General features: G+C 40.8%; 1 protein-coding gene across 4 annotated transcripts in view; it reads left to right on the forward strand.

The window, feature by feature from the left end:
• Nucleotides 1-25,114, forward strand: part of tbc1d4 (TBC1 domain family, member 4) — a 39,011-nt gene that overhangs the window by 6,418 nt on the left and 7,479 nt on the right. The window contains exons 2-19 of one of the 4 annotated variants that reach the window (XM_007547159.2): nt 4,672-4,800; nt 4,915-5,146; nt 6,302-6,546; nt 8,182-8,271; nt 8,700-8,804; nt 8,889-9,021; nt 9,156-9,247; nt 9,405-9,515; nt 12,092-12,214; nt 12,814-12,873; nt 15,156-15,373; nt 15,786-15,929; nt 18,969-19,126; nt 20,218-20,430; nt 22,096-22,257; nt 22,351-22,509; nt 23,653-23,753; nt 23,857-24,000. In XM_007547159.2, the coding sequence (XP_007547221.1) occupies nt 4,672-4,800; nt 4,915-5,146; nt 6,302-6,546; nt 8,182-8,271; nt 8,700-8,804; nt 8,889-9,021; nt 9,156-9,247; nt 9,405-9,515; nt 12,092-12,214; nt 12,814-12,873; nt 15,156-15,373; nt 15,786-15,929; nt 18,969-19,126; nt 20,218-20,430; nt 22,096-22,257; nt 22,351-22,509; nt 23,653-23,753; nt 23,857-24,000 (2,619 nt within the window). The other 3 variants (XM_007547161.2, XM_007547162.2, XM_016669007.1) reach the window with 3 other exon arrangements.

Consider the following 25,114-nt stretch of genomic DNA (forward strand, 5'->3'; position numbering starts at 1 on the left):
CTTTGCTTTAAACTAAGAGGTGGAGAGCAGCAGATTGTTATAACCGGGCATGCTGCCTCCGTTTGAGAGGTGAAGATTCAGAAGGGCATCACCCTACGTCGGCTTGTGTCGCTTTTCAGGTGTTGTAGTCATTAACGGGCATGGCAACGATTCTGTTGTGAAGTCAGATCAGAATAATTTATACAGAGCCTGTCAAAAGTGTGCAAACCCCTCTTAAAGTGGCAAGTTTTTGTAATGTCAAAACTGGGACTTCAATCACAAACACTAAACATAATTACAGTTCAGCAGAGAACCGACAAATGGAGAAATATAATGTCTCCTTATTAATTTTGTTGAACTCTCTCCGTTTTCTGCTTTTTGTCCGCTGATATTTAAGAATGACAATTCATCCAGATTTTTATTTCTCCAGGAGGTGAAATAAAATGTCACAAAAACTTGTGACATTTTAGCATGTCACAAGTTTTTGTGACATGCTAAAAACTTGGATTCATTAGGATTTATGGATAAAAATATCGGAATATCATCGGCATAAAGAGCTCAAGTCCATTATCTGAAACCATGAAAATATTATTAGTAGATTTCACTAATGCTGCTTCAGTGCTGTGATGAACTCTGAAGCCCGACTGAAGCGCTCCACGCAGGTCGTCGTGGGGTCATCACTGAACTTTATTTTAGGTAAATCAGATTAACTGTAACAGAGGCAATACTGAATGCTGAAGCGGAATCAAAAAGTGCTTGGCATTGTAGCAGTTTTTGTGACATGCTAAAAACCCAGATTTTCACAACAGTTAAACTTTTATTAATAGACCAAAATAGCTAAAAAGGGCCAACTCTCACAATTACTGTTCGGTTTTTTATTGAGACAATAACTGACGCACACACGATGATTCATTTGGACATTAGTCACTTAAATTATTCCAATACAGTAGTCTTTTATCCATTTTTAAATCACTATCGATCAGAACAAGTAGTTTCTTTGTCTAATTTTCTTAACTGAATTTAGTTGTGCATTTTGTTCCTATAAATGTTTCCATAGGGTTAGAAAATGAAGGCGATAGCTGTCTGTCGCAATATTTAACTCCTAATATTTATACAGCTACATTAGTTGATGACAAAAAAACGGCTTTGTTTTACACCCATCTTTGTGGATTATGTTGTAATCTTCCACCTCCTGCTAAGGTGACATAAGGGCCTTTCTGTTTTATGTTGGGACATGAATGTTGTTAAATTCGGCTGCCCAGTTTGTCTTCTTGGGTAACCTTTGACATTTCACACAAAGTCTTCAGTTTTGTGGATTCAGGAAAGAGGAGTTAAAAAGTAATCTGACCAGCTCTTATCCAACATAAACACTTCACCTAGTTGAATTATCCATTAAAAATACCAAATTCAAACCGGGAGTGTTTAGAATACTGTTTTAGATGTTACAATAAAAAAGCAAAACAAAACAAAACAAAACAAACAAAAAAAACAGTAATTTGGCTGAATTATGTTGTCACCAGATAATTTGGAAAGTGCAAATCATCTTAGAAATTTAATCACTGCTGCTTTTCTGGATAAACCAAAACATTTCTGGAAGAATTTCCCTTGAAGACATTTGATCATCACTATCAGCACTACGTATTGAAAACAAGACAAACTATGTGAACACAGACACCTTTACCAACTGTCAAACAAGGAGCTGAAGACCAGAGGATTTGGGTTTGTTTTGCAGCCAGAGAGCCAGAGGTCTTTGCCTCTGGTGATCGAATCAACCACAAACTCCTCTGTCGATTGAATTATTTGGGAGTCAGACGTGAGGCAACTGCTGAAGTTTCACTGAAACAGAACAATGGCCTCAAGCACAGCAGCAAGTCTGCAACAGAAAACATATTTAGCCCCATTCAGCACTTTTTCATTGAGCAGACATGGAGAGCTCTATGTTGCCTTCTGCTTGTAAAAATGTGAAACTGTGGCTGAAAGTGAGAGGTGAATTGACCTTCGCATAAAGATGTCCACTGATGTCTAACTGTGGTGTTTGAAAGCTTGCTGGGGTTAATGAAATGAGTTAACCAACCTTGACTATTACCTTGGTAAACATGACAGGGTCCATGGACTCAAAACATAACATATTTTCAGCAGTAAAGATGAGCGCTGTCTGACAAAATTCTGTAAAAAAAAACAAAAAAATGGCCTTTGTTTGGAGAAAATGTTGATGCTCCTTCGCCAGCTGAAAAAAAAAAAACAAAAAAATGGCCTTTGTTTGGAGAAAATGTTGATGCTCCTTCGCCAGCTGAAACAACAGTGAGAAATATGGAGAACAAACAAAGTCTTGGAAAATTGGATTATTTCAGGTCATGGTTAATAAAGGATCTCCTTCAAGCTATTGAATGCATTGGTTCTGCAATTAGACCTGGTGTTTATTGAATAAAGCATGGCATGATGTAGTGTTTTATGTTTGCAGCTCGGTTGTAAAATATGCAAAGAACCATGTTTTATTTTTTTCTTCTTATTTTTTTTTAGTTTGGTTAGCTTTTATTGCTCATTTTGAACTGCTGATTGAATGTCTATTCTTGAGATAGAGAAGTACATCTGCAGAACAGGAAACAGTTTAGTCTTTCTTTGTGACATGAAGGTTGCAGCCTTGGCTCCCTTTAAATATACACAAAACTTAAAAAAAAAATACAAGTTCCTTAATTATCCTGGATCTTAAATACATTTGAAAATAGATACTGTTTTATTCCCAGTTTTAACAAGGACTTATTTTTTTTAAACGTTTAGGAGACAGAAAGTCCAAGTGTCTATTTTTTTTTTCATGCATATTGTGTATCAGCCCAGTGGTAACCCATATTTTTATAAGAAATCCAACTTGGCTTGCCTGCAGAAACCATGGATCAGTGCGTAAATGATCTCATATTATTACGACTGACTGTGGGGAGGTCATAGTATTTCACCCCGCAATCCATCAGCTCACGTAATGTTTGCTTTTCTCCTGGACTATAAAAGCCGAGCTTCACTGCTGGCATTTATGTTGACAGTCCTTGCTCACACCCAACACTGCTGTTATGGTTCCACAGATCCAGGCAGAAATGGGTGAAAGTTAAATCAGCTTGACAATGAGTTATTGTAGGGCTTACGCTTCAACCGATTTTAAATGGGGAGGGGAAAAGCCAATTCTATCTTGGTCGCTTTCCTTCTACCTGGAACAAGCTGCTTTACAGACTCTATTTTGGGTAGGTTATAAATAATTGATAAGCCCAAATGGTGCTTTGGCGTCATCTTACTCATGCATAGTGAATCACTTTCTTAAAATCTTAAAATGGTCCAGTCATGTTCCCCTCGGGGTTTGCGGAGACAGCGCTGCTTTGATTGAAGCGAGGTCTTTGAATCGATCGGATACAGAGGTGTCTGCTGTCCGGTCTGCCAGACCAAAGGTTGCCATTTTCATTTTGTATCTGCTTTTTTTTTCTTTTCCACCATTGATGACCCATGTCAGGAAATTGGCTTCGGCCTCACAAGACATCAAGGAATTATTACAACGCGGCTTTGCAGTCCGCTAGAAAGATAATTACAGATTTCTTTTGAGAAGATCACTCAGCAAGCATGTCCCTCCATCCTTAATTTTCTTCCCACTTTCAATATCTTGTCACCAGCTTGGCACGGATCAGCTTTCGAATTTTTTAACAGTTGCAGCCGGATGTAAGGCACAAACTCCCTTTCCCTTCCTTGCAGGAACATTACAAGAAATCTTGTCAGGATTTCTTGATGCCCTAACAGGAAGTCGGTCAAATGTTTTGCAGGATGTTTTTGTTTCAATCCCAACCATCCTCTTCCTGTTTTCTTTCCATTTCACTGTGATGCGTCTTCTTCCACTAGCCTCGCCACTAATGTGTTGTAATACATTTACAGAGTACACGAATCCACTGTCTTAACTCTCAACATTGTATATTCGTTTTGTATTTGGTCAGTTTTCTCTTGATCTTGTATACATATGAAGCAAAACAAATGTCTCTTACATTTCCAGACATTCCTTATGAATTTCTCTTGCAAAATGTATGGCTATTGTTTTTGGGTGTTTTTTTCTCCTGTATGAATGTTACCAGGCTGCACCGAGTGTATTGATAGCACAGGCTCTTCCTCCAACACACTGCTGCACAAACAGGCTCACCTTCAGATCTCTGGTTTCTTCCAGCCCTATGTCTTCAGTCCAGTAACGTATTGATTTTTCCATGACTCCTTGCACATTTCTTTTGGAGTTCAGTCTGTTTGTTTGAGCCTTGCTTTCCACCAAGGCCTTGGCATTTTTATTTATTTTTTTTTTATTGTGAAACATGAAGTTGGGTCGTGTTTGTTATGCAGAATAATGTATAAAGTCAGGAAATGTCTTCTAAACATAGTTTTAGTGATTCACATTGACTTTGGTTTGTGTTTTATTCAGTAGAGAAAATATATGAATATAATTTCCCTATTTTTCATGCAAGTGATCATCCAACGAAAGCAATTTTTTTAGGCTTTGTTTAACTGCATTTTCAAACCTTTTTGCAGTGCGTTGGAAAGACATTTGTGTCTCTCGAATTTTTTATGTTTCAACCACAATTTTTATTCCCATTTCCTTGTGATTTTATGAACTTTAATTTTATTTTTGAAGGTCTCCTCAGTTATTATCTGCTCTCATTCCACTGTATTTACTCACAGGTCCCAGAGGTAATCAGCAGCATTCGTCAAGTTTCCAAATCGGCTCTGAAGGAAGATGCCAAACCCAAACAGGAAGCCGACGAGGCGTTCTACAACTCCCAGAAGTTTGAAGTGCTTTACTGTGGCAAGGTAGTTCCCTGAAAAAAAACCCCCCAAACAAACAAAAAAACAAAACAGACGTACATTTTCATGTTTCATGTACTTCGGGTGAAAGTTGTTCATCTTTTCAATTTAAAAATCCAGGTTACTGTGGGCCACAAGAAAGCTTCGTCGACCCTCATTGATGACTGCGTGGAAAAATTTCGCCAACACGAGACTGAACGTAAGCGTCTGCGACTTCTCAACGGTCAGCGAGGGTCGATAGAAACCATCCCCGTGGATTTACTCATCGCTGGAGATGGAGACCCGCTTTCCACTGCCCTTAGCAGAACCACGGAGGAACCGGAAGCTCCAGGACTAGAAGACCTGATCACAGGTGAAGGGAAAAAAATACAAACAATTAAAAGTTCAGTACTGACAACCTTCAAATCACATGTTTAAGAGAGAACACAAAATTGGTTTGAAGTGGGATTCTGTAGGGTAGTTGTGAGATGGCAGTAACTTCACTGCAGCATGAAGTCAGTCAGACTCAGACTCAGATTAGAGTCACTGTGTTTTCAATCAAAGACGCCAAAAGCTCTAGCGCTCATGTGCACACATTCATTTTATACTTCTGCTAGGAAATACATTTATCTCAAACAATTTCTCTGATTAATCATGCTGAACATTTTCCATCTAGTTTACCACTTGTATCTCGTCATGTGAGTCATTATAATTAACAGCCGCAGGCCGACGTGATGCCGGTGCTTTTCAGTTTTTAGTTTTGAGCTGAAATCTCGTTACGTAAACAAATAAATGTTTGTGTCAGTAAAATTCAATCTGTGCAGATGAAGCTCACATTTGAGGATGAACTCCTGTGGGGACTGTTTTTGATATGGAGTGGCATTATCTTTTTCAGTTGTGGCTTTTGCTGTTTGGGAGGAGAACTGCAGCGAATTGGGACAAAAATAAACACAGGAAGAGATTTTAAGACCATCAGTTTGGTCAGTTTGTTTTATTCTGAACATGTATAAACAATCGGCAAGAATTACCTTATGGTGTAGGATGTGGAGTAATCTCATGTTTTCAGGATCCACAGTGTTTGCTGCCAGTATGTTTAGATGATCTTACTCTCATTTTGTGCCGCAGAAGTAATTGGTTAATTAACCAGTGGAGTTCGAAAACACTCCACTCATTTTCACTTTTAAAGAAACAGAAGATGGGACTGATAAAGAGAATCTAATAAAGTACTCAAGTTAAAAACGCAGTACTTACACAGTCTGAGTGATGTTCGCATAAAAAAAATAAAAAAAAAGTTGCTGAGCACTTATCGTCAAATCAAGGCCAGAAGTTCCCATGCTAAAACAAATACTCTAGCGGAAAAGAAACGTGTTCAAACACAGTGAAACCTGTCTGATTGGTTGCACATCAAGCCGTTCTTTGTAACAAGAAAGAAAAAAAATGCCCAAGAGTAATATCTAAAAGCTAAAGAAAAACCTCTTCTTAATCTAAGTAATATGTCAAGTGGAAGTTTTTTCTTTATCTTGTCCAGGTAAATGTCTGCCCAGCAGTGCCAGTCAGAGCAGTCTGCGAGGATCCTTCCCCGAGTGCATCTTGGAGGACTCTGACTTTGAGGAACCTCAGGAGTTTCGCACGCGCTGCAGCAGCCTGGCTGGAAGCCTGCAGAGGAAGCCAGGGGAGGGAGTCATCATGGGTCCCACGCGTCGCAGACACGCCAGCGCGCCGAACAACGTCCAGCCGTCCGATTCCGACAAGAACCGCACCATGCTGTTCCAGGTAAAGGACACAAAAATCGAACAGAAGTTGCTTTGATTTGAATGATCTGTAAAAAAATAATGCATCTTTGCAAAACAAACAAACAAACAAACAGAAAAAGAGAAGTATGTTGCTTGCAGTGTCCGTTCTTTGCGGATGCGTGTCTTGGAATTTGTCTTAGAGCCCGCCTGCGTCTCGTCATCGAATCTCTCTGCATTCAGGCTGCTCGGCCTCACTCTACCGCCAAATCATTTCCACGCTCACGCGCCAGGCAGGTGTAGCGTACAGACTTGCCACTGTTCTCAGCAACATTTCTGCTCCTGCTGGAGTCGGAGGCCGTAACTCCCGTCTGAAATCGCTGCTCCTGTGTAAACTCAAAGGAATGTTTTCTTTATTGAAAACATGTGGGGCTGCAGCGCAAGCCAGCTGCCGTTCCTCAAACGCCATGCCCATTTCCTCATGAGGCTAATTTTAAAAACTAGAGCACGGCGCTCAATATGATACTCCACACAGCGGTCAATTATTGGAAAAACCCATTGGCCGGCTGCATCGTTGGCCTTGATTTGTAGTCGGCACGAGCGTGTTTCTGCCCATCAACAAGCAACTTAGCATCATGTGATGTTTTGATTTGGAGATCTTTTTTCATGTCCTTAAAACCATAATCAGCCAACAGAAAAATGAACTCATACCCCTGGAAGGTTGTTTTACATAAGTTTTTATGCGACAGACCGGCACAAAGGTTTGCATAGAAGTGAAGTGGAAGGAAAAATGCTACATGGGTTTTAACATTTTTAGAAACATAAGTCACAAAACAGTGGTGTGCAGTGTCATTAATTAATATAATTTCTTTTTTGGAAGGCCATGAGCAGCAATTTCAACTTTTTTTGTGTGTAAGACAATGTTATGATTTAAAAAAAAATCAGCGACTTTGACTGCAACGTTTTGTAAAAGTCAACTAATGTTAGGTCTCAGTAATCACGGAAAATATCGCAACATTCTGGAGGGACTGGCTATTGGCAGATTAAAGCAAACTTGTACTTCAGATTGCATGCAGAATGACGTGTGTGTATGTGTGTGTGTGTGTGTGTGGTGGCAAAAATAACGTTGCATGTCACTCTGGAGGTGCCAGCCCCTTCTTGAAATATGGGGATGACAGCATTATGATGTGTGGATTCTTTAGCAGGTTGCTAAATACAGAACAACCCTGGAAGAAAACCATTTGGAGGCTGCAATAGATTAGAAAAACTGGGGGAGAGGTTCACCCTCTAGTGAGATCACAACTGTAAACATGCAGCCAGGGCTGCGATGGAGTGATTCACATCAAAGTATATTCATGTGATAGGATTAATAGGGAAACTTTTCATTCAGCCTGATTGAGCTTGAGCTGTTTTACAAAAGACAAATGATTCTGGATGTGCCAAGCTGGCAGATATAACCCCAAGAGACTTGGAGAGAAAGTATGAGCTCACTGGGCCATAAGGCAAAAACAGTTGTTGCAATGTTTTCCGTCCAGTTAACTTCCACGCCACGCTTTTCTGTTGGGCAATCAAAACCACAATAGAACACAGTGAAGTTAGGGCTTGAATCAACAGCGTTCGGGGGGCGTGAATACCTTTAAGTGCTTTAAACGAATCTGTATTTACATGTTTTGCACAGGTTGGGCGTTTTGAAGTGAACCTTATTAGTCCAGACAGTAAAACAGTGGTGCTGGAAAAGAACTTCAAAGATATCTCATCCTGCTGTCAGGTTGGTTCATTTTTTTTTTTGTCTCTCATTATTTACACTGGAAAGCCAATTTTTTTTTTTTTTTTTTTTTTGCTGCACCTCCAGGTTTTGAACAGAGTAACTTAATGCAGTACGATGATCCAGGCCACAGAACAATATGAATTTTTGTATGTCATTTAAACTGACAATGAATTAACTTTTTATCTGTGAAATACTGTGGAAATGTGGCCCCTTTTTTCATATGCAAAGCTGTTTGAATACGTCGAAAGAGGCTGCTATTACGAGCTAATGGACTGCCTTGTGGTTTTGGTAATTTACTGATAAAATGGGACCATTATGCTTCACTCTGTACTGCAGTTGAGTGATTTTTAGCTTATTCAGAACATACATTTCGAAGTTGTTGTTTTTTTCTAAAATGATTTTTCTTATTCGCCTCTGTCTTCAAACAGGGCGTCAAGCAGACCGATCATTTTGGATTCATCTGCCGGGACCAGTCGGAGTCTGGTCCCAGTCAGTACGTGTGCTACGTCTTCCAGTGCGCCAACGAGTCGTTGGTGAGTTGCACGGGGGGGTGATGTCAGTGAAAATTACACCGGAGCGCAAGAGGTGAAGAGCTTGTGTTTCTGTTTATGTATCAGGTTGACGAGGTGATGCTGACCCTGAAGCAGGCCTTCTCCACCGCCGCAGCCCTGCAGAGCAACAAGACCCCGGTGCAGCTCTGCGAAGCGTGCCCCATGCACGACCTGCACAAACTCTGCGAGAGGATTGAGGGTAAGCCCCCCCTCCCAAAACCCCCCGTGATCCGAGCAGCACGCGCCCCGTCACCCCGACGCGTCCCCGACTCGTACTGATGATCCGTACGTCAATGAGTCTGTTCCTCAGAGCGCCTTTTTCTCTCTCCGCAGGTCTTTATCCACCCCGAGCGAAGCTAGCAATCCAAAAATATCTCTCCCTGTTGACCGATAATGAGCAGGCAGAGATTTTCGAGCGAGTTCAAGTAAGCGCACTCTCTCTCTCTCTCCTGTTGCCATAAGTGACACATTAATGGTTTTGGGTTGAGAGCTGTTCAGGGTTTCACAGCTTCCTTTTGCTAGCTTCAAAGCACACCTTCTCCTAGTTGTCGTCTTTTAAGGTGTGTGTGTGTGTTTCTCCAGAGACTGAAGCCTGGGTCTGACCAAGAGGAGAATGAGTTGGCGATTATGTATCTAAGGCAGCTCTGTGAAAGCAAACAGAAATCGCATCTTCACATCGGAGAAACCCCTCAGGTATGCGCTTCACGCTGAAGAGGATCTGAAAACTGTTATGGGAGTTTTATTTAAGCCAGTGAACTTTACCCTCATTTATGCTTGTTAGCAATTTCTAACATTTTGTGTTCAAGGTTACTGATGATTCGAAGAAGGCCCGGTCTTCACTTAGGTGGACTGAGTGCTTGAATGGTTTTCAATGAGTCCAGTAAGCTGTGATATTTGAGAACAACTTTATTATTTAGCATTTATATCATACACGTTTCTGTTTTTTTTCTAAATTAAAACACAGGAAAAAAATGACATATATTTAATCAAAGAACTTTTATCCCTAAACCAAACATTTCAGTCAATTTCAGTCTAACAAGTTGTGGTTTATTATATAGCATTGTATGTTTTTATGTATAATTGCTACTTTAACAACATGTCTATGTCATATTTCTCCACCATAGTCTGTTACGAGTGCTAAAGCCACAATCCCAACTAAATATTATTATCCGTTTTTTTTTTTTTGTTTTTTGTTTTTTTTCCCCCCCAAGTTGCCAAAAGTTCCCGGTGGCTAACAACCCATTTCATCCTTAAGTGCTTTTTGCATCAGTGTCTATCAGAGTAATCCACTTTGTGGTATTTTTAAGTATTTTGAATTTATTTTTTACAAAAAAATGGTATTTTTAAGTATTTTGAATTTATTTTTTACAAAAAAAATATCTTAAATCGCCCTAAATTTTTTTTTTTGCTGAACTGCATGCTGGATTAAAACCAGAAATATCAAAACTAGATGCACACACTCCAAATCAAGCTCTCTTCTTGATACCTTATGAAGCATTATCAACAACAAAGGTTTGTGTGTCAGACCTAAAGTCAGACGTAAAGCTTCATAAAGTATAGTTTGTTTTTTGATAAATTATTGAGATAATCAGGAAAATTAAATCTTGATTTTTTTTTATTGCATTAAAAAAAACAAAATATTTTGTGTGATAAATTATTACTTCTTGGAGTCACATAATGATATTTACTTTTCAGTAGACCTGAAGTGCATTGTAGAAAATGACTTTAAATCACGAGTTGTGAAACGGGGTTGTAAAATGTCCCATGGGAGACGCATCATTTTTCTGCTTTACTTTTTCTTGGGTTCAAAAATATGAAATCCACAGATGTACAATGACTGGCACACAAAAACCTTTAAGCGCGTTGTTTATCTCTGAGATCAAGGATTTGAAAATATAGACTGGGATGTTTAAAGAAATCTCTCACTGATTATCCTAATGCAGCAACGACACATTATAATTCATTTAGGGAATCACTGTAAAATCCACTGAAAAGGTCTAACTGTGATCTATTTTTAATGGTTTTTTTCTTCTTTTTTTTAGATTCAAGCTTTTGTGTTTCATCAGATTTGAGAGACAGAGTGATTTCACAGGACTGACACTTTAAAAGTGTATTAAAAGCATTTCAGAGCCAGAGGAAGCTTTGAGTATTCACAGAAGCTTAACAAGTAAACCTGAGAAATGTGTCCCAAAGAATCATTAACCATTAGCACGTTGCTTCCGTCAGCGATCCGTTGGGATTGTTTTTCTTTTTGCCACATTTCTGTACTTTTAAAATAAAGAAATTGTTCCCTTTTCCTCAACTGACTCCTGAAAAAAGATGCAGATAATTTTAACATTACTTCTAAAGTTAACCGAAAATATGAGCTTTTGACGAGTTAAGACTAAATTAGAATGCTGTAAATAATCTACCAATTTTAAATGTTTAGCACTGTCTTTCATCTGGACAAATCTTCCTGCTAAATGGAAAAAAAGAGAGAGAAAAACACTGTCTCCCTACATGGCATCTTTTTCTAAGTTTACTTCCTGGTATTATTTTAGTTTTATCTGGTAAAATTAGTTTTATCTGCAGATGTTATTCCTATCTGCAGCGGAAACAGATAGGAATAATACGGACTCCGCAAAACTACTCCTGGTTCCTAGAAAAAGGGCCCTGCAGTGGAAACTTTCCAGGAAATCTAACTCGTGGCTATCACAGCTGATTTTTAGGTGTTTTTTTTTTTTTTAACAAAAGGGAAACGTTCAGGGTAAATCCACTCTTAGCTGTTCCACACAGGTGACTGACAGCTTCCAGGAACAGATGAGGGAGGAGAGAACTGAACGCCTGCTCTGTCTGTCTGTCAGGTGTTATTAAGAGAAACATTAGTGTGGCTTTGAAACCCAGAAACCTCTTACCAACCATCGAGTCATACACCTTTTAATGTCGCTGTTGACAAGTATCCTAACCCTCCGCCATCATTAAATGCTCATCGTCGGGTGAGTATGTGAGTGGCTAAAGTAAAAATAGCAGTAAGTTTTTAAATTTGCAGACATTCCCTTATGTTTGGGGAAAGTTGCTGTTTCAAAATCTAAAATTCAATTGAATTCAGTCGGTAAAGTTCTTAATCTTTAGAAATGCTGGCGTAAAACACTAGAGAAAAAAAAAACAGAGTGGATGTTAAATTTGGCAACTGACATTTTCTTCTTAGTTTTACACGTCTGATGCTTTCCTAACCTAAAATGGCCACCGTTCCCATGTCAATTAATGATGATTTTCTTGCTGTTCTGCAGAATGCAACAAACAGCACGGCTGCAGGAGACGGCTCAGCCACCGGCAGTCGATTCAAACTCGATATTCTCAAGAATAAAGCCCGCACCTCCCTCACCAGCTCTCTGGAAAACATATTTGCAAGGGTAGGAATAAGTAGAATTTTTATTATTTTTTTATTTTTATTTTAGTTCAGTCCTTCCCCTAGTTAGATATTTTCTCTCCAAGTTTTTGCTCTGCTTCTGTTTCTTTATTTTCTCTCCACCTGATTGGATGTAGCCACCTTTTTTGTTTCTTTTTTTGTTTTGTTTTTTTTGGTCCCCCACCTGCCTCAGTCTTTGTGGCAGTTGCTGGATGAGCGCGACACAGAATGTCGCGCTCATCCAAAGGGATTTGGATTGACCCATATCTGCCAGTGAGACAACACAATAATTCCTTAAGTGAAGGGATCCAGGCATTCAGAGAGTCTCTGCTGCCATCTGTTATTATCTCTTAGACCTTAGCTCAACCACCACACTGAATGCTATCACCTCTGAAAACATCCTCCCTCTTTGCATTTTCCCATTTCAGATTTTCCTTACGACTGTGCATTTCTTCAATTTTTTCTTTTTTTTCTTTTAGCGGTTGTATCCTAAAGAGTTAAAAAGAAAACAGTTATGTCACATAAACCCTAATTGTTTATTTTATCAAACACTTGTATCTTTTCGCACCGTGTTTCACGTTGTCTCTTGATATCTGTCACCAGGGTGCCAGCAGAATGCGGGGCCGCTTGGGAAGCATGGGAAGCATGAGCAGTTTCGAAAGAGTAAGTGTCCTTGAGAGAGAAACATGAGAATTCCCAGAGCGTCTATCAGGGGATTCTGGGAATTCCCACTTCTTTTTTTTTTTTTTAACCCTCTGACTTATTAAACCCTTTTACACTCCAGCTTTGCCTTGAGCATCAGAGCAGGGTGATGGATTTGCTTTCTCTCCTTGGCTCCTCAAAACTCGAAGACGTGATTTTGCTCCGCATTGTTTCCAGGAGCTTTAAAGATTAAAGGGCAGCTGGCCGAGAGGCCGAGCCGGAATGTGTTTACGGAGGTGTCGGCGAGCTGCTGGTAACAAGCGGTCGCATTTTGTTGCCGTTGTGCGGAATGTGAAGCGAGTATGAAACGAAGTCCCGTTTGCCCGTCAGCGTGAAGTTAAGAGGATTTTGACCGTTGAGCACACACCCGCCGCAGCTTTTACGACTCGCGTCGAGGTTGTGAAAAAAGCATTCAGCATGATTCGATCAAGACACAGATACAGGATCATTACTGCTGACCTAATTAAGTTCATCTTAAAATTAGAAAATATGAGTATAATATATAGATGAATAAATATAATATAAGCTTTGATCATTTATATTATCATTTAAGGTTATTTAGATGGTCAGATACATATAAGGAGAGAACATAGGTGAGTGAGTCACTGTTTTTTCTTGAATTCATGACATAAATTTGAAATGCGTTTTAGTTGCACATAATGTTAAAGTGTTGAAGTAGTTCAAATCTGATTTTATTTATAGGTGCAGGCCTTTGGTCACACTACTCCAGATCTTTTTTTTTTTGTTAACATGGGAAAAACCTGAAGGGTCTGCATACAAGAGTGTCCATTTGCAGCCCTTGGAGCGACTTTTAGGTGACCCATTCGAGAACGGGTTAATTGGAATCAAAACAGCCGTCGCTGCGTTCAGGGGGGGAAACCTGAATGCATATGTTCATATGTTATTTTACTGAATGCATATGTTCATATGTTCATATGTTATTTTACTGAATGCATATGTTCAGTAAAATATCTGAACATATGCAATGAATCTGTGTAATGTAGAAGTTTTCCTCTATGAATTGAATTAGTGAATAAATTAATGAATTGAGATGAATCTGCAGAGACCCGCACTACTCTGCAAACCTTTATTCTGCCTTTGTGGTTTTGGGGATTTGGTCCGTCTGGCTGAGTTCAGGATGAACAGCTGAACTCAGCCAGACGGACTGATGAACAAACTCCCCCCCGGTGGAGTTTGTTCATCAGCGGGAGAACGTTTCTCAGAAATCTGCGGAAAAATTCTCGGCAACATCTCCAGAAGCTCAGCAGAGCCTCCGCTTCAGATCTGCCGATATGACCCAGATTGCCTCCTGCTTCAAACTCTTCGTGTCAGATTCAGTAAAGATTTGAGGAAATTCAGACTCCATTCACTCTTTTATCGTTGCTGCATATCTTCTACCTTCTCAGAATCTGTGAGCCGCCGCAGATTTATTTATTTCTTTGTTTTTTTTTTGTTTTGTTTTTTGCCTTGCACACTTCAGTCAGATTCACAGTTCCTCAGAAAAGTCCTACATTACCCAGTAGAAGACAAAACAGATGCTTTCCCAAGTAACGTTGTCTGGGGTCAGATAAACCTGTTTGCGTCGAGGCGCTTTGCGGAGGGCCTCATCACGAGGATGGGATGTAAAAGCGAGCAGGAAACGACGCTCAGGATGTCCAGTTGTACTTCAGCCGAGACCCGTCTGTCGCATTGTCCGCTCAGCCTCATCATGACATGGAGAGACGCGGAAGTGAGCCTCTGTTTACAGCCTCATTAAAGGCGAGTTCATTGTGCAGCTCTGCTCTGCACCGAAATGGAAGTGGTTTGTGTTCAAAGATAGGAACTGGCAGCACAAATGTCACTGCGTGTCCAGCGCGGTGACAGGAGTCAAGAGGGGAGGTCTGTGACAGCAGGACAGGAGCAGATTGGAGGGTTTTGGTGCTGACTTGCTGCCAGTGAGGTCCTCCCCGCCAATCGCGTGCGATGCTCCGAGTCATAGGACATCATCCATTAGAATACAATAGATGTGGGAGTTGTAGCAGCAGGCATGAGGCACAGAGTTCAATAGTGGCGAGTGGAGAAGTTAAGCGTGGAGTCAGTTTAACCGTGAGGAAATAGGTGAGTGCAGATTTCATTTCCAACAACTTTTTTTTTTCTTTTTTTTTTGTGGGTTTGTGTCGTGCTATGCAGAATATCTTTTGGTACATCTGCAGCCTGAGCGCGGCAAACACGCATACAAACATCTTGCGTTTTGTCCCACCCAGCAGGATGAGGAGTCTCCCGGTCACTCCCCGCCAGGCTCGCCTCCCGCCTTCCCGGACGACGAGCTGGAATCCGGGCCGCAGTTCCGTCGGCGTGCTCACACCTTCAGCCACCCGCCGGTGAGGAAGCGCATCTCCTTCGAGAGCCAGCCGGCCAACCAGACCAAACAGGCGCCGCTCCGCAGGCAGCACTCCGTCAACCCTGAGCTGCTGCAGGCCAGGTAAAGTACCTGAAACAGTTGGTCATTTTGTGCATTTCTTTTGCACATTTAGGAATTAATCTTTTGCACATTTTGCAGTTTTTTTGAGCTGCTGTGATTAGCTTTGATATTTGGTTGATTTTTATTTTTTTTTTTAACAGTTAATCTCCCTAATCACTTTAAAACTAACAAAATATTCCGCTGACCTTTTGATTCCTGCACACACAATGTAATCTATTTGCAGCACTTTGATCAGTCTAAAATCTGCTCCCCTCATCCCCCCGCTGTCCTCTGAAACAATAGCACCACAGGTTTCCTGTCAGTGTTTTGGACCCACATGCATTTCTCACTGTTTTCCTTTCCTTTATGTAATGTTTGTTCTCTTTTTTTTTATGATTTTATTTGTGGGCGTTTCACGCTGGGCCCTCCCCAGTCACGTGGCCGTGTCCAGAACTCGCAGCATTTCAGAGGGGGAGTCCTCCTTCAGCCTCCCCTCCACCTTCTCCACTCCCACTTTCCTGAAAAGCTTTTACCAGGGTTCGCTGGGCTCCCTGACGGACAGTGGGAGCCTCAAGAGGTGAGCGGAGGGGGTTCCGACCACCCGCCCCCCTCCCTTGCACAGACAGACAGCTGATGATGAAGGACATGACTTCTGTGGGATGGGAACAGCTGACCTGTTGCTGGGATGGCAGTAGCCATAATCCGTGTTTGGCTGAATCTTTGTAACTCGCAGCTCTACTATCCAGTCTCTTTTCAACTTCTCCTCAACATAAACACAAACTTATTGTTCTCGTTTCCCGGATTTTGTGACTTTTCTTTTCCTTTTTCTTTTTTTATTTTAACCCTCCTCTCGGCTCTGCAGATAGTCCGGCCTTCTTCCCGTTTAGAGCGGGATATTGATACATCCTCCTTCTGTTTCATTTGCATGTGCGTCTAAAGCTTTTTTGCACTGCAAACTCCTGCGTGTTTCACCGAGACGAACAAACGTCATTAACTGCATTTCGTTCTTCTGACGTGACAGTACTTTGCAAAAATATCGGTACCAATAAAGCTTTTTTTTTTTTTTTCCAGGCTAAAACAAAGTGTATTTTATTGTGATTTTTGTTTTAGTTTTGTGATAGACTAACACAAAGCATCACATTATTGTAGAAATGGAAGGAAATCAATAAATTGTTTTCAACCCTCTTTCATTAGTAAAAAGGGTTGAAACTGAGATACGGAGTTAATTTGTGTTCATTCCCTGTGTCTAATACTTTCTCTGCAAATATGGCCGCAAGTTATTTTGGATTGTCTCCACCAGCTTTACCTGATAGGAATCCGTCAGGAAAATTCACTGATGAACGAGAGTCGGCTGGTGATGAGGTTCTATAAATCTTTAAATTAAGGAAAATACAATTTTTTAATCATGTTTATAGATCATTTTAAGATTCTGCCCCTCCTCTGCATCAGGGAGGGCAGCGCCCCCTATGGACCCGCTGCCACTGCATCCCCACAACGTAACACCTTCCCAGTGTATCACCACGGCGATGGTGATTGCGTTTTACTTCTTAGTTCAAAAGTTCAGTTTTGTTCTTATCCATCTAGCTCACCTTCTTCTATCCGTTTGCCTTTGGTCTTTGCATAGGCTTCATTCAACAGTGACTTTCTTCCAGAAAGCTCAGATTAGAGGATTACATGACTGCTACTTGTCCTATCACCAGATGGGCCTGTGAGTGGAAGCGGACGTCCATCACGTCCATTTTAGGTTTGCGGTTGTGCTGTAAACTCTTTAAAAGGTTGCTCTCTGATGTGTTCAAAGCTCGGGGTATTGTTTTAAAACCCAAACCTGCATCTAACTCTTCCAGCACTTTCTCCCTGAACTGTAGGCTGAATGATGCTGAATGTTCCTTGATGTTCTCTAGGAGCTTTTGTATTTATGCTAACTTTAAATCGCATACAGGTGAACTCCATTTATAAATCAGGTGAATTTTTAAAGCAGAGTTTCAGCTAGATTTTATTTAGAGGTAGCAGAGTAAATCACACTTTTCTGGTTTTTATTTGTAAAATCTATTTCAAACCGACCACACCACCTTCCTTCCACTTCACAACAGTGTAGCGCTTTGTTGTTCATCGGTACCATGAAACACATTGAAGTTTTTGGTTTTAACAAAACAAGATGTGAAGTTATTTTTTTTTTTTTTGCAAGATGCTGCACAGTTTAAAACCTAACAAAGCTTTGCAATTTTCTTCTTCTTTTTTTTTTCCTCATTTTGGAAGGTTGTCATCGGTAACCTTCGGCCAGTCAGTGACCGTGTTTGGTTCGTCAGTGAAAGCAGATAAACCTCGGTGTGTCTGAGAAGTGGGTTCTGTCTCCTCAGATGTCTGGGTGACAGAAAGTAAAGGTCAACATTTCCATTATAAATGAGATGCAGCGCAGCGGGCCGCTGTGAGGTGTTGTTTGTTCTCCGAGCAGCCGGACTCCAAGGTGGCATCCGAAGAATCAAGACAAGCTTTTTTAAATTCTCGAACTGCGTCGCTCCCAGATTAGGGGTCAGATGTTTCAGCCTTGGGTTTTGAATGTGCTGAATATGACTCATCCGCTCTGAGGTTTTCTTTCTTGATTGACCCTTTTAGCAGCCAAAGCTTTTTCTGACGACGCCCTGCTTGGGTTAACAACAGAGAAGCATTAGAGTAAATGTGTCAAGGGAGGAATTTTAAGGAGTGACTGGGGCATGCATGGAGTAGCCGGATTGTTTGTGTTCAGTGACATTAGTCTTGAACCAAGGTCACTTCCTGTTTCCCATTGCTCACATGTTCAGGCAGGTTTTTGTGTCCTGACAATGCTTACTGATTGCTCAAGCGTTTTGTGACGAACAGCAAGAGGTGGAAATAATTATTTCTCTTTGTTGATTCTTTTTTTTTTCACATTTTTGGAAATCATTTTGCTGTTTAAGATCTAACCTGTTCCATTAAAGGCTTTAGTCATCTTGAATGTTTTGTCACTCCTTGAATTCATTCTCCAAAAATCGTCATTCTGGGAAAGCTGTGGGCTTAGTCCGAACAGCTGACCAAGCGCACACTTTGCAGGACCTTCCCCTTCGCTCTTTGCTGTGCCGCAGACCTCTCCCCTCCCCGCCCATGGTCTTACAGAAATGGATTCATAAAAGTTTTTACATATTCTAGCAACCAGCATCGTGAAGGTTTACCATCACCCACTTCTGTCAGACTGTCTGGACTGTATTTCTACAGCTGGGATGTCTGCGAACAGGTTGCGAACGTAAAGTTTTTCAGAAACTCTCACCACCGGCCTCTTCCCCTTCGCTGACAATCAACTTCTTTTTCAGAAAGAACAGAAATGCATGCGCCTCGGCCGTGGCCGACGTCTCTTCTGTTTACCGCTGCTTCATTAACACGGACACTGGGGAATCGGTGTGCGGCTGCTGTTTTGTTCGGGAAGGTTCACCTTCGCCGCTTATGAACTGAACTGTCCGGAAAAGCTGGACGAGTTCTCCTATCGTGCTTGTGTTTGGTTTGTGTCTGCCATCATTAGAGGGGTTGAAGAGAGTTGGTGTAATGTGACACCTGACTCCTTTATCGGGTGTCTCTGACACATCTGTCCTTTCTTTCTTTCTTGTAGCAATGAAGAAGGCAGGAAAAGGACGCTGTCAAGCTGCAGCAATGACTCTCTGAGTGGAGGTCTCCCTCTGACCCCACGCAGGGTCTCCTGGAGACAGAAGATCTTCCTGCGGGTCGCGTCACCCATGAACAAGCCATCTGCATCTATGCAGGACACAGGTGTGGTAACATGATCCTTTAAGCTGTTCTGCAAGGAATCATTATGTGCAACATGTAATCGGCGTCCTTTGCTTTAATGAAAGATACCAATGTACCGACAGGAAAATGTTGTATCATGAATATCGTGTGCAAATGTTGTCAGTGTAATGACAGAGTTATTAAGCTAAGGTACTTTGATAATATGCGTACAGTTTGGCTGATAGCCCAAAAATACAGCACTATTACTAGAGTTATTGAAATATGTTTTTGTCATTTCACTCAGTTGCATATCGGTTCTCTGAGTAGCGCACAGAAAATACTTTGAGAATATTTTGTTTTGTGTCTCGGTGAGATTTTCCTTTTGTAAATCAATATGAAATGAAATATAAATAAATGCTACAACTTCTAAAGACTGCAATAGTAATTCCAGTTAAATAAACCACAGCAGACGTCTTTGCAAAAGATTACACATTAACGCAGTAAATACTTACAAGGAGTTAATTTTTTCCCCCCCTTCAGTTTCTCTAGCCACATGCAGACCTGACCTGTAACCAAATAGACTCCGTTTGGCAACACGAAGAAGACTGTAACGTCCCAAAAAGAAACATACCTTTCCCTAAACTAAAGAACTTGAAACACTGATAAGAAACAAAGTCACTGAAAGGGTTACACAGCCATTTTTTGGACTAATGAACCACAGTCAGAGGCAGATCCATTATTGTTTATCAGTGAGACAAGGCAACAATTAAATCCATCTCCTTCTGGTTTTAATTTGCTATCTGGTCTACGTGTTTCTGACTCTGAATATCCCCTCGGTTCAGAAAACATTCCCGTTTACTTCAAAATGCTCCATTTTTTTCTGTCAGTTTTGGAATAAGTTAAAAACTTTTGTCAGTATTTTTTTGTGTGTGTGTGTGAAAGCAGGTGCTTTTAATAGCTGAGAACCACTCGAGACAACAAATCCTAAATTAAAAGCAGCTGTGTGGAACTGCTCTCACTATCCTCTAAAACCCTCTGTGGACTCGACACTGCTAGTAAATCAAACTTATTGTTACATGGCAAAGCAAAGTGAATTTTAAGCACGTGTTCATGTGTTAACACACTTTTTGCAGACGGCTCTGACGCCACGGAGCTGCTGCCTCTGTCTCCTCGTGCCTCGGACCCTGGTCTGGACCCTCTGAGGCGCCTTCTGTCCCCGGCATCCGATCAGCCGGCCGACAAGAAGCCCAAGAAGACGGGAGCCGATTACAGAGCTCTCTGGAAAACTGCCATCCACCAGCAGATCCTGCTGCTGCGCATGGAAAAGGAGAATCAGAGGCTGGAAGGTGAGCATAAATCCCTTCTCCACCGCACCGAAGAGTGGCATTTTAAGCCTGGAGCGCATTCTTTGCCGGTCACATGAAGGACACACGGTGCTTATGATGACCTCATACTTGCCGAAACAGGAATTACACTCTTGTGTGTGTGTGTGTGTGTTTTATTTTCCTCACTAGTTCAATTTGTAAAAACTGCAACGTGGTTTATAAAAAGTTTCATTTCACCAGAATAGCTTAAAGAGCATAAATCATCATTCTTTAATAACTTTTCAACTATGTTTAGTTGAAAACATAGTTGATACTTGTATTACTTTTCATGATTAAAGTATATATATATAAAAAGAGCAAGCACAAGGCAGCTGAGAAATTAGCCAATAGTGAGCAAGGAGCCATGATGTTGTGCTTGAAATCCAGACCTGCTTTGCACAACAGCATCCTAAGAGGAAAAGGGTCAACAAACTCTCCAGCTTGAACGTGATTTACAGTAGATGTACAATATTCAATAAATTTAGATATTGTTGAAAACTTAACTTATTCAAACTCAGTCTACTGAGTGAATCACATTATGTACACAGACTGATGTTTCAGACCTTTATCACAGTTGTGATGATTTGCAGCGTGTAGGTCATGAAAATGTCACTCTCGAGGTAAAACGTCTAAGAAATGGTGAAATAGTGTAGAAATCTAACAGATGTACGCAGTTATTTCAAAACACTCTGTGGAAATCTCAGTCAGCCACAGCAGTGAATGGCCTCTTGAGGCAAAAGACTAAATTCAGGTTAGTTTGTGTATTTTTTAAATTTATTTTTTGGCAGTGACTGGAAGCAGCTGAAAGTCTCGCCTTGTTTTTACAATTGATCAGTTCCTGTTGTACTCATAAGGGTTTAACAGAGACGCAGTGGAAAAATATTTCTGAATTCAAGGAAGCAGTTGCTGCTGATGTAGCACCAAGAACAAGACGGTTAATCTACATTATTCGAAAGGATCAATAAAAAAAAAAATTTAATTTTTTATTTTTAGGATGCAGTCCAGCTCTCTAAGATGCCATTCATCAAAAATAAATGGCATCTTAGATTGCACTTCTCAATAGACGTATGCAGAATTAGGTCTCAGCAGCAATGAGTGTCTGAACATAATATTTTGATGCATGCACATCTCAAAATACACACACAAAGAAAAGAGCGAATCACTTTAATCCAACACCAACCCATCTCTTTTTGTTTGTCTGATATTTTGACGTCATTGCTGGTCTGAGGACCTTACAGTGCAAAACTGTTTTCTGTAGAAGGTAAGCATTATAACAGAAGCCTCTGGGATCAGGGAAGAGGTTTTGCATGATACTAGTGGCTAGCTGCAAGAGTCATTCAACTCATCTTTCCTTTTTTTTTTTCTTTTTTTCTGCATGTCATGGGGTTGGCGGTGGGGGTGACCAACTTTTTTTTTTTTAATTATCCTTCCGTTCTCTTCATCACTACGATCAAACCTTTAGAATAATCTGGTTTCTATTTGGTGTTATTGTGGCTTTTGTGTCCCGTGTTTCCATCTCAGCTAAAGGACTGATGGTCTGCATCATCTCCTGGTGGTTTTTGCCTGTCCCTTTTTATGCCCTCTTCAGCGAAGCGATGTTCAGTTTGTTCCCTTATCTGTTTTTCGTACCTCCTAATTCAACCGAAGCGAGTCGAGATGAGCTGCACATCCGCAAAATGAAGCTCAACTACCAGGAAGTGTGTACCTGCTCCAAGGAAGCTCAGGCGCTCTGGGAGAGAAAGCTAACGGCTCCAGGCAGAACCACAAACCCACAGGACAAGGAGGACATATACAGAGCCATCTGCCAGGGTGAGAGGGAAGTGCATGGGTGCACTTTAAAAGCCTGACGTTATTAAATGTTACCTTACCTTATACTTGACTTATTTGTTTGTTTTTCTGCAGGAGTTCCAAAGAGCAGACGCGGGGAGGTTTGGTTGCTCCTTTCCCATCAGCATCGGCTGCAGCACAGGCTGCCCCAGCGCCAGCAAGCTCCAGACACCCCCTACTACGACCTGCTGAAGCAGCTCACCGCACAGCAGCACGCCATTCTGGTGGACTTAGGTGGGCATGCTCACCGTTACGTGACCTCCGCTTAACCGCACGGCCCCACTAGGATTGAACACGACAAAAAAGCGGAAATATTCTCATCGGTGCCCTCACTGCAGGCAGAAGCGACACCTTTAAGTTCAAAATCTACAAGAAACAGAAGTAAAGCTTTCTGTGTGTCTTGTTTAGAAATTTACTGTGACTGATTTTCCTTGCGATGAGTTGCGCAAACATTTCTTTGCGTGAGGAAGAAAGGAAATAGACGTGAGGAAGTCGGATGACGGTTGTAGTGTAGCTTTCAAAAGCACCTAAAAACAAAGGAGGGACGTGGAAGTTGATGCTTCTCTTTTTGCTACAATTATAGGAAGAAAGACATGTTTTATTCTACACACGGGGTGGAGATTTAGTTAATATGTTGAATTTAAAACACAAATACAAATCTGCTCCAGAGCTAAATTCTTGAGTATTTAATTTAATTAAGTAATTAAATTAAATACATTTGAACTGAATTTGAATGCCCCTTACATTTCTTAAGCTGAACACTTAAAGTTGCAGTTGCAGAAATGACTATTTTCTCAAAGTCCATAGAATACACCAACACATGGTTTAAATTAAAAACTAAATTCTTTCCAACTTGACTCACAGTCCGGATGGTTCCAGGATTTGTCTCAAATTTTCTGAAGTGCTTGTCTAAAATGTACACGTCTACTTTCTGTTTTAATTTGTTGATAATACAGCTTATTTAAAAGTTTATGAACTTCGTACTTGAACTTCGCCGCCGTGAGATTTAAAGACTAGTGTTTCAGCTGCTCTTTGTGCCACTCGTCACTAAAACCAGCAGCCGCCTGCAGGAAGGTGCAGCAGCCAATACAGTCCCTTGGATTATCTATAACAAAGGGTAAAAGCCACTTATATTGTTAGTGACTACCTCGATTGGTTAGATTAAAAACACAATAGTCGCTTCCTACATTAGGTCTGCAAGCTGTGCATGGTAAAATGGGCTTCGATGTAGAATAAATTTAATGGGAAAGCTGAAACTGTGGTCCCACTACTGAGTGGTGCATAAAATTACAAACAGCGAATAGTTAATGAAGTTCTCACACGGAGCATTGTTTTTATAACAGAAGCTTATAGCTGTAAATCCAACTCCCTCCTCAGGCCGGACCTTCCCCACACACCAGTACTTCTCAGCCCAGCTTGGAGCGGGCCAACTTTCCCTCTACAATTTGCTGAAGGCGTACTCTCTGATGGACACAGAGGTACACGCTGTAATCCTTTTTGCTCCGCTCACAGAAACATTCAAAGTAAAGAATCTCCTCAAAGTCATTACGAAGCGTCCTTTTCCTATTTGTTTCTCCGCAGGTTGGCTACTGCCAGGGCATCAGCTTTGTGGCCGGAGTGTTGCTGCTCCACATGAGGGAAGAGCAAGCTTTCGACATGCTGAAGTTCCTGATGTACGACCTGGGCATCAGGCGGCAGTACCGACCCGACATGGTTTCACTGCAGGTCAGCGCGCACACACTGATCGGCTGCTTTGACATGCCGCTCGAACAAAAGCAAACTCATGAGTGCACAGAAATATTTTTCACATCAAAACTGGTGAAGACTTTTGCACTTCAGCGTTTTTCTTTTGTTTTTTGTTTTGTTTTATATATATATATATATATATATATGCATTGTCTGCATGTTTAGGATTTTTATTTTACTATTAAAACAAATGTCTTGAAAACCATCAACTATTCTCAACCATGCACTATTTTGCTTTAGTCTTTCACATAATAAATACAATTGATCAAAGCTTGTGTTTGTACTGCAACAAAATTAGTCATAATTTTTAATGGAGTTAATTTCAAGGTCTGTAATTACTTGATCACAATTTGATTGAAGATCATATGTTGACAAATTAAGCAACATCTTTAATTCAAAAACCCTTTTTTGCGGCTACGTTATTGAATAAATAGACGTAGGAGCTGAACATCAAAGAGATTTGTTGCTTTTCATCTGTTATTTGTATTATTTAACCATCAGATTTGGGCAAAAGCGCCATTATATCCATCCAGCATTCAGGGATCTTCTTTGGAAAAAAAAAAAAAAAAAAAAACTTATTTAGAAATGTGCCCTGTGGACACTCACATTAGCACCGGGTACGTCTGTGCTGCAGCAACACGTTTTGCATTTAGATGGCATTTCAGGCTTGAGTAGCTCCGGTTACCGGCCGACTCCTTTATGCACAACGTACACAACAACAGCCTCTTCCAGAGTCCCATCAGGCTATTTATTGAGGCAAAAATGAACCCTGAGGGGTCCAAGGCACGCGACTTCGCTGTCTTTTGGTTTGTTTGTGGATGTCGCGTGTGCGTCGCATTTAGGGCATACCAGAAACGCAAGTATAAAGGTTCCAGCTGGAACTTTTATATGTAAAACTAAAACTAAAAAAAAAATTTTTTAAAAATGAGTAAAAAATTTTAACACGTTAAAATCTATGTAATTAATTAATCAAAATTAACGCATTAAAGTTCTGGCCCTAAGCAAAATAAGTAAAAAGAAATGCTCTAATGGTATGAATACTTTTACAAACCACTGCAGGGACAGTTTTGTCAGACGGCTGAGCGCCTGATGA

Source organism: Poecilia formosa, unplaced genomic scaffold, assembly GCF_000485575.1.
Source record: "Poecilia formosa unplaced genomic scaffold, Poecilia_formosa-5.1.2 Scaffold19, whole genome shotgun sequence".
Taxonomy (NCBI): Eukaryota; Metazoa; Chordata; class Actinopteri; order Cyprinodontiformes; family Poeciliidae; genus Poecilia; species Poecilia formosa.